The sequence below is a fragment of the Carassius auratus genome, chromosome 12, assembly GCF_003368295.1.
Source record: "Carassius auratus strain Wakin chromosome 12, ASM336829v1, whole genome shotgun sequence".
Classification (NCBI taxonomy): domain Eukaryota; kingdom Metazoa; phylum Chordata; class Actinopteri; order Cypriniformes; family Cyprinidae; genus Carassius; species Carassius auratus.
The window spans coordinates 660,184-670,340 of record NC_039254.1 but is presented as its reverse complement, the minus strand read 5'-3'; the positions used below and the strand labels follow the sequence as shown (position 1 = coordinate 670,340).

General features: G+C 39.5%; 1 protein-coding gene across 2 annotated transcripts in view; it reads right to left on the bottom strand.

Moving 5' to 3' along the window:
- Positions 1-17: 17 nt before the first annotated feature.
- The window catches only part of LOC113111381 (vinculin), a 31,694-nt gene continuing 21,554 nt past the window's right edge, over positions 18-10,157 (bottom strand). For both annotated transcript variants that reach the window (XM_026276019.1, XM_026276021.1), the window contains 11 exons: positions 9,495-9,685; positions 9,208-9,407; positions 7,275-7,403; positions 7,035-7,184; positions 6,854-6,962; positions 5,716-6,018; positions 3,304-3,428; positions 2,284-2,469; positions 2,000-2,203; positions 919-1,023; positions 18-840 (listed from right to left, as the gene is read on the bottom strand). In XM_026276019.1, the coding sequence (XP_026131804.1) occupies positions 694-840; positions 919-1,023; positions 2,000-2,203; positions 2,284-2,469; positions 3,304-3,428; positions 5,716-6,018; positions 6,854-6,962; positions 7,035-7,184; positions 7,275-7,403; positions 9,208-9,407; positions 9,495-9,685 (1,849 nt within the window). In that variant the 3' untranslated portion in view covers positions 18-693. The remainder of the gene's footprint in view (positions 841-918; positions 1,024-1,999; positions 2,204-2,283; positions 2,470-3,303; positions 3,429-5,715; positions 6,019-6,853; positions 6,963-7,034; positions 7,185-7,274; positions 7,404-9,207; positions 9,408-9,494; positions 9,686-10,157) is intronic.

Here is a 10,157-nt window from a genome sequence, read left to right as displayed (position 1 = left end):
TAGTCCGACACATCTGATTGAGCTGGTAATTAGTTCTTTTATTATGACAAGGCACATCAGGTCTTACAGGCTGTCTTTAAAGATGAACACTTTATTTACATTAAACTGCTGGTCTCTTAAGTGATAGAAAAGGCAAATATAAGCAAAGAGACTCATATAAATATACTTGAGTGTGCTTTCTGTAGTAGTGTATGGAGCATAGTGATGTCTAACGAGGACGGAAGAGTGTGTGTGTGTGTGTGTGTGTCCCTGAATGAACGTTTGAACGAATCCACACCATTTATAAGCACAATGAACACTTTGCATCAAAAATCACATCATGAGGATTTTATAATCCAAAATCTGTGCATGTGCTTTGTTTTGTGAAGGCAAATATTATCTTGTGTCATCCATCCAAAGAGGCTGAGGCATGATATGATATGATATATATATATAGATATTAGAACAGCTTCAGTTTCTGTAAAAAAAAAGAAAATATGACCAAAAATTCAATTTTCCCTCAAAAAATATTAAATTGGGATTCAACAAAACAAACAAATAAAAAAAATCATTAGAAAAGCAACCGAGCAAGTTTACGTCCCTCATCTACACTCAAGATCGAGGGTTTTGATATGGAATAGTTTAGTCCAGATGTGGACCTGGACTGTAATGCTTCCCCCAGTGCATGCTGGGATATCAGCGCTGGCTCCTCCCTCACTGGTACCAGGGCGTCTTGCGGACCCAGCGCAGGGTGAAGCCGGCGTCCATGCGGATCTTGATGGAGGCGGCCTCGGCTTCTCTCACCGTCTCCTTCACCGACTGCATCAGGTTCTGAGCGTTATGGACCAGCATCTCTGTGGCCTGCGGGAGAACCAGAGCACATTAAGAGCGCTTTCATCCACAAACAGGGTTCAGAGAGGAGCGGAGGCGACAGCTGACCTGCTCCGATTCCTCCTCGCTGATGTTGGTGCGTCCCAACATGGTGGCCTTCACCGTGGAGAGGATCTTCAGCTGTGTGCTGATGGTGGGAATCCTCTCACACACCTGCACAAACACATACAAACACATGAAAACATGTTGCCACTCCACAGTCATTTTTACAGAAACACACAGTTAAAAAGTAGAAATATAACCAGTTGTCTATGCATCCACTACACTGTTCCTAGTCTAAAAAATTGGGTTTGCACCATTTTAACTGTTATAGGAGTGATAAGTCAGCATTCTCGCTCATTTTCAAGCATGCATCTAATTTTTCGTTTCACTAAAAACCAGGAAATAAATACAAGAAGACTGCATCTGAACACCATTGGTTGGAACTATCTGCTTCACTGAATGAATCCATCTTTAACATCTGGTTCTGAATGAACTGATGTGAATCTTGTTGGAAGGGGTGTAAAAGTGTCACCAAATGAAACACTAAACAACTCATAGATTCACAAGAGTCACTTTAAGGAATCCCCTAAAAGCTAGATGGTTTAAAGTTTGTAAATGAAGAAATCACTGTAATTTTACAGTTGTAAATAATATAATACATTGTTTTTTATTTTATTTTACAGTGAACTATTAAAATACTTTTTAGAAATAAAAATCATCAAAAACAAAATAATATAAATTTAATTTAATAGTACAACTGAAAAATTACTATTATATAAATAAATAAATATATAATTATTATTATTATTATTTTGTTATTATTATTGAATTATATACAGCAACTGCAATCTCAATTTTCATAATAAAAAAAAAATCTGTTTGAACCCCCCCCCCACCAAATAATTCAGTACAATAATCTACAAAAAAATTAATTACATTATTATCCAAATTTATCTTCTATCTGGTCTCAGTTTGGTTTGCTTTTGAGTTTTTTGCTAGCTTTAAAAAAAAAAATGTGGTTCAAATAGTGCTGGCATCCCATCCAACATAAAGTTAACTACTCAGTAAATAAAAAATATAAATATATCATTAAATAAATCTCATGCTCCGAACACCTCAGTGGTTCTGGACTTCATCCTCTTCTCACCTGCAGTAAGTTGGTTCGTATGCGTTTGTCTGTGCACTGTTTGGCGACCTCTTTGGCGAGGCGCGTGACCTCGTCCGAGGCTTTAGCGATGTCTTTGGCGCACTGGATGAGCGCTCTCTTATTCCCGCTGGCGCCTCGGACCAGTCGAGACATCTCAGCCATCAGCAGAGCCATGCGCTTGGCCGCTCCGATGATGTCATTACCCTGCAAGAAACCATGGTTTAAGATCCCGCTCGTCAGCGCAGACCACCCATAACCCCACCGGCAGACTGGAGCAGACTCACCTTGCTGGACCACTTGCGAGCCTCATCGTGCAGCTGCCTCGCGGCCACCATCATGGGCTCGCTGACCATCTCTCCGGCCTGCTGCTCCGGGAACTCCTCGTCCTTCTCCTCCGGCGGTGGAGGTCTGGGAGGAGGAACCTCACCCTCCGGCAGGGGCGGTTTGGGAGGAGCAGCGGTGTCGCTGATCTGAACGAGAAGCAGGATTAGGTGTTTAAAGGGCTGTTTGAACATGCAGCGGGTAAAACAAGTAAAGGTGCTGTTGAAAGTTTCACCAGATCTCGGAAATCCATACATACAAAGACAACAAAACAAATAAGTTAAAAATTAAAGGTACACTGAGTGATTTTGTGAAAAAAGAATCTCAAAACACTTTTAGCCAATCAGCAGTGAGGGGGCGTGTCTTGTAGTGATAGACAGAAGAGAGCGCTCCATTTGAGTGCACTAGTAATGGGAAGTATTTTACCGCAATATGAATGAATATTTTTTCGAGGCATTTCATTCATTTTATCAAATATAATTAAAGGTCCTGTTGGGGTATGGGCGTGTTTGTTTTGGTGCTTTCAAATATAAAAATCGTTTGGCAAAAATCGCTTTGTGTACCTTTAAGTTATGTGTAATAAAATTGAATGCATTCAGTACTTTTTTAACTCGCTGTAAATGTGGTGTAAATAACCACTCTATAATGAAAAATAAATAAATAAATAAGCAAGCTCTTTTCACAGATTCTTGGCAGAGTGATGTCACACAGACCCAGGCCCCTCCCATGACTGTTGATTGACACTGGCGCTTTAACACAGACCAGCAGAGCTCATTAGCATTTAAAGTGACATGCACCGAAACGGGTCACTGTGAACAGAGCTGTTTTAGACAGGGTAAAAAGGGTGTTGATTTACACTACCTCAGGAATCATATCCCTTATATCCCTAAAGAATCATATCAGCTTGTGTAAAATGGGGAGCCGATGTCCCCTTTGGTGCAGTTAATTCGTGCAGCTAGAGGCGTCTGCGGTGAATATCTGACCTGCAGGTGCTCCAGGTCTGGAGGTGGAGGAGGGAAGTCTGGCTCCTGTGGCTGGAACGCCTCCCGCACTTTAGCCACGGCACCCAGGATCTTATAACCCGAGTCCAGGAAGCCCCTCTGAAGGCCTGTCCAGGAACACAGTGGTCATAGGTTCAGCTATGGCTGTGATTGAGTTAAATAAGTGAAGGACAGCACTGTGTTGAGTTACACGCGAGCAGCTCATGATCAGATGGTTTCAGCATCCCAGCATGCTCCACATGAACTGTTACAGTTGATTTGCTTTCACATGCATTGAGAACACGACATATTTTGTTTAATATTTTTATTTAGTAGTAATAATCTTTTTTTTTTATATTATAATAGTTAATTTGTTTTATAAACCACATTTATGCCAAATTGTGAAGCCCTACAAACATGCACAGGAGTGTAATATTACAATAGCAGTATTTACTATTTTGCGTAATATTTGTAATATTAAATAATAATAACAACAACAACAACAACAACAATATGAGATAATTTCATAGTCATATTTATATATTATTATAAATATATATAAATATTCATATAAATTATGAATCCCTACCATCATGTACAATCATATAATAGTTTTATTTAGAAATACTACTACAATAGTATTATTGCACTAGATAAAAAAAGAAAGTGATGTTTGCATATTATTAAATAGAAATGAATGATTATTCAAAATAATAATAATAATAATTATTGTTATTATTATTATTAATTATTAATTAATTAAATTATATAAATATCGCAATAGTAATAGTTATTATTACATGAAATCTTTTTATTTAGCAGTAGTAGTAATAATAATAATAATAATAATTAAAACATATATGTATTTATTCATCAAATACTTGCACTAGATATATACTTTATATACTGCACTAGATAATTCTTGCCTATGTGCTCATGATGATGGGTGCTGATATGCAGTTTATGTCTTTCTGTGTGTCTCACCCTGGTCCTGTATGTTGTGTGTCTCACCCTGGTCCTGTATGTTGTGTGTCTCACCCTGGTCCTGTGTGTTGTGTGTCTCACCCTGGTCCTGAATGTTGTGTGTCTCACCCTGGTCCTGTGTGTTGTGTGTCTCACCTTGGTCCTGTGTGTTGTGTGTCTCACCCTGGTCCTGTATGTTGTGTGTCTCACCCTGGTCCTGTGTGTTGTGTGTCTCACCCTGGACCTGTGTGTTGTGTGTCTCACCCTGGTCCTGAATGTTGTGTGTCTCACCTTGGTCCTGTGTGTTGTGTGTCTCACCTTGGTCCTGTGTGTTGTGTGTCTCACCCTGGACCTGTGTGTTGTGTGTCTCACCCTGGTCCTGAATGTTGTGTGTCTCACCTTGGTCCTGTGTGTTGTGTGTCTCACCTTGGTCCTGTGTGTTGTGTGTCTCACCCTGGACCTGTGTGTTGTGTGTCTCACCTTGGTCCTGTGTGTTGTGTGTCTCACCCTGGTCCTGTGTGTTGTGTGTCTCACCCTGGTCCTGTGTGTTGTGTGTCTCACCCTGGTCCTGTGTGTTGTGTGTCTCACCCTGGTCCTGTGTGTTGTGTGTCTCACCTTGGTCCTGTATGTTGTGTGTCTCACCTTGGTCCTGTGTGTTGTGTGTCTCACCTTGGTCCTGTATGTTGTGTGTCTCACCTTGGTCCTGTGTGTTGTGTGTCTCACCTTGGTCCTGTGTGTTGTGTGTCTCACCCTGGTCCTGTGTGTTGTGTGTCTCACCCTGGTCCTGTGTGTTGTGTGTCTCACCCTGGTCCTGTGTGTTGTGTGTCTCACCCTGGTCCTGTGTGTTGTGTGTCTCACCCTGGTCCTGTGTGTTGTGTGTCTCACCCTGGTCCTGTGTGTTGTGTGTCTCACCTTGGTCCTGTATGTTGTGTGTCTCACCTTGGTCCTGTGTGTTGTGTGTCTCACCTTGGTCCTGTGTGTTGTGTGTCTCACCTTGGTCCTGTGTGTTGTGTGTCTCACCTTGGTCCTGTGTGTTGTGTGTCTCACCTTGGTCCTGTGTGTTGTGTGTCTCACCCTGGTCCTGTGTGTTGTGTGTCTCACCCTGGTCCTGTGTGTTGTGTGTCTCACCTTGGTCCTGTGTGTTGTGTGTCTCACCTTGGTCCTGTGTGTTGTGTGTCTCACCCTGGTCCTGTGTGTTGTGTGTCTCACCTTGGTCCTGTATGTTGTGTGTCTCACCCTGGTCCTGTGTGTTGTGTGTCTCACCCTGGTCCTGTGTGTTGTGTGTCTCACCCTGGTCCTGTGTGTTGTGTGTCTCACCTTGGTCCTGTATGTTGTGTGTCTCACCCTGGTCCTGTGTGTTGTGTGTCTCACCCTGGTCCTGTGTGTTGTGTGTCTCACCCTGAACCTGTGTGTTGTGTGTCTCACCTTGGTCCTGTGTGTTGTGTGTCTCACCTTGGTCCTGTATGTTGGCGGCCACGGCCTTGGCGTCCATGACCATCGGTGAGATGGTTCTGCTGAGCTCGTCTGATGCTGCTTTCACTGTCTCTCTGAACTTGGGGTCCTCTGAGTTCTCCACCTCTCGCTTCGCCACCAGCATGATCCGATTGGCTCGCCGGGCGATGCTGGTTGCCCCGGCGACCAGCATCTGAGGCTGGTGATTGGCCATAGCCACCTGACACTTGTCCAGATCTTTCTTGATGGCTTCTTCTGATGCGTCCAGCAGAGACCTGGTGTCGATCGCTTCATCCACCAGACCTGAGGGACAGAGAGAGGTGGGATTTGTTCATTTACTGTTGTTTCCATTACTGTAGTAAACATTGTCCCTACTCAGACAAACATTGTGATTTCAGCCTATTTTTTTTACCACATTATAGTTTCTAATTTAGTGTGATCAAATACTGTAATTTATTCATCGCTCTCTGCTTTTTTTCTGGGTAAAATATCCATTTGTGGATCAAGTGCTGCTTGAAAGTAAAATAAAACAAAAAATAAAGCAATATAAAAATTCAATAAATAAATTAGATCCAGTCTGACATAAAAAGATATTTACTGAAATTAACAAAAAAATAAAACATTTAAAAATTAAATCTTTATTAAAATTAAATAAGTAAAAATAAATACATTTCATAGATAAATTGATCCTAGAAATAGCATCCTGTCTGACATAAAAAGATGTTTACTAAAAATAAAATGAATTAAAAATATTAACTACACTTAAAAAATATGTAAAATAAAAAAAATAAAAATGAAACCGGATTAGATACTAAATAAAATATAAAATAAATTAAATAAATACATGAAAATATAAGCAATAGATAGATTATACTTTTTTTTTTAAACATGAGATTTGAATTAAAAAATTAAAAATAAAATAAAACAATATTAAATGAAAAGCAAAGATTAATTAAAATCCAATAAGTAAAAATAAACTCACTACACAGAACGATATATAGCATCCGGTCTAAATAACAAAAATGTCAAATGAAATAAAATTAAAAATAGAACTAGATAAAATAATAGTAAAACAATATTGACTAAAAACATCAAATATAAAATGTATAGAGCTGATGTCATAGTTCAAGTTAGTCACCGGTCATTTTCTCGACGTTGTCGATCCACTGGTTCTTCATGGTCTCGAAGTGTTCGTAAGCCGCCTGGTTTCCAGGATTCTTCAGGAGGATCCGTGCTGCAGAGACCACCTGAAGATAATACACAGGTTCATATCACACCTGAACGCTCAGTTTTGTCTGTGCTCGGCCGGTGTTTGTTACCTGAGGCGTCAGGTCTCGGGCGGATTTGACGGCCGCCTGGATTCCCTCCACCGTGCTCTTGTTGGCCGTCCCGACCGCAGCCGCTTTCTCCGCCGTGGCTCCCAGACGACCCGCGTGATTCACAAAGTTAGCAGCCCGCTCCTCGAACACCTAAACACACACACGATCAATCACAGAGGAACCAGATGTGCTGCAGCATCAGTGTGTGTGTGTGTGTGTGTGTGTGTGTGTGTGGGGCACCTCCTCTCTGTTGGGAGCGTCTGGAGGAGCCGTGGCTGCCACCGCCAGCAGTTTGACCGGCGTAGTGGTGTCACTGAAGATATCAGACACCTCCTGAGTCATGGCTTCCTGCATCTTACCCTTCAGCTCCTGACACAGACACACAAACACAGGTTTGCTTTGAAGGAAGTCTCAGAACTGCTCAGCAAGGATGCATTTACTTGATAAAAAAAAACTGTAAAAATTTTGAAAAATTATTACTGTTTGAAACACATGTGTTCTGTGTGAATCTGTGTTAAAGTGTAATATATTTCTGTGATGCTCCGCTGTATTTTCAGCATCATTCCTCCAGTCTTGTGTCACATGATCTTCAGAAATCATGAAAAATGTTGATTTACTGCTCGAGAAACATTTCTGATTATTATCAGTGTTGAAAACAGATGCATTTTATTTTTCAGGATTCACAGATGAATAGAAGGTTCTAAAGAACAGCATTTATTTTAAATAGAAATCTTTTGCAACATAATAAATGTCTTTACTGGCACTTTAGATCAATTTAATGCATCCTTGATGAATAAAAGTATTAATTTCTTTGCTGACCTCAAACAATTTAAAGTGAATGCATCCAGTATATCTTACATGATTCAGTCACCAGCAGGTGGAGATCTTTACTGTATCATAGTGCATGTGTGATATTAAAATATAACCCTAGGTTTGTGTGCACTTATTTGTTTCATGCATGCATTTATCACATTTGTTTACATAAAGAGTGATAGTTGTGTATTTGCATGTACATTAAAGGTACAAAGTCCATTTTAAGTTGAGTCATGGTTTCCATGATAATTTTCCACTTTCATCAAAAAAAAAAAACAATTTAATATTAAATATAAAAAAATTATTATATGAAATAATAACTTGTAAACAAATAAAAATCTGAATATTTAAAATATTTTTAAAAAAATGTAGTATGAAGTATTTATTATGAAAAACAAACAAAGCATGTTGACTGTGGAAGAACTAAAAACCAAAATCAAAACAAACTACAGAATTAATTATTATATATATATAAATTATAAACAATAATTAGTAGAATAAATTACAAAAAATATCATACAAATGTAAATGCAAAAATTACAAAAAATATATAATATTTAATATTTAATATGAAAACAAACATAAAAAAAATATATATATATATTTATATAAAATGAATAGTGTGTGAGGAATAGTGAGGGAATCCAGTCTATATAAAAAAATACAAAATTTAAATTATTTATAATAATTAAAAATAAAAATACTATACAAATGTAAAAAATATATTACTATAGTAATAATTTGTTGTACTGTCAAATAAAAAAATGAGCATTTAAAAATAGTAAATTATTATTTAAATTATTATTATTATTAAAATATTGTATTTAACTAAATTATTAAATTAGAAATGTTGAAATGTTGAAATTAGAAATGTTGCCTTGGCAGATAACTGAAACAAAATAAGTTGAAGTGGAAGAACTAAAATTACTAAAACTGAAACAAAAAGAAAACTGAATAATGGGTAATTTATTTTTAAATTGAGATTTCTACATCATGTGAAAGCTGAATAATGAATCTCTCCAGTGATGTGTGGTTTGTTTAGAGGACAATATTTGTCTGAGATACAACTATTTGAAAATCTGGAATCTGAGGGAACAAAAAAATCTAAATATTGAGAAAATCATCTTTAGTTGTTCAGATTAATTCTTAGCAATGCATATTACTAATCAAACATTAGGTTTTGTACAATGTACAAATTTACAAAATATCTTCATGGAACATGATCTTTATTTAATATCCTAATGATTTTTGGCATAAAAGAAAAATGTATAATTTTGACGCACACAGTGTATTGTTGTCTATTGGTACAAATAAACCCCAGAGACTCAGGGTCACACACGTCACATGACCTCTGTCTGACCTTGAGTGTGTCCTGCAGCTGTTGAGCGATGGCGCGGGCCTGAGGACCGTCTCCCTCCCCGCGGGCCGCTAGCTCCGCTAACTGCCCCATCAGGTGCTCCACCTCCTCACATTTACCCAGCAGCCCCTGCCTCTGAGACGCCGGCAGAGCATTGGCCAGACGCCGGCCCTCGGCCAGCAGCCCGCGGATCGCAGCCTGACCTGCACACACACACACACACACACACAGACTCATGTGAAGAGGTCAGCGCTGATGGAGTGTGAGGAGAGAGAGAGAGAGAGCCGCACCGACGCCGCTGTCGTCCAGCGAGGGGTTCTCCATCCATCTCTGCGCCTGCTCCATCTTCCCCTCCAGGTGGACGGCTGCTTTGGCCGGACGAGTGTTGGCCACCGCTTTACTGGTTTTGGACTGGAGGTTCTGCAGAGCCGTAGAGATCTGCTTCGCCAGCGCTCGAGCCTCAGGAGTGTCTCCCTTACCTCTGAACACACACACACACACACACACACCAGAGAGAGCCACAGACAGACACACAGAGAGCCATACACACACACACACACCAGAGAGAGATCACCTTTTAGATCAGTTAGAATTGACACTACATTATTTTGGATCACATGACCCAACATGACACACACTAAGACTCTCATACACACACACACACACACACACACTCACTCTCTCTCTCTCACACACACACACACACTCTCTCACACACACACACACACACACACACACACACACAGACACACACGCACACTCTCACACTCTCACACACACACGCACACACACACAGACACGCACGCACACACTATTATTTAAATATTTAAATCGAGAAATGCATGACAGCAATATTACTATTTTAATATAAAATAAAAATACTAATTTGTCACTATTTAAATAATTACGAATTACAAATACAAATACTATACAAATGTCAAAAATATATTACT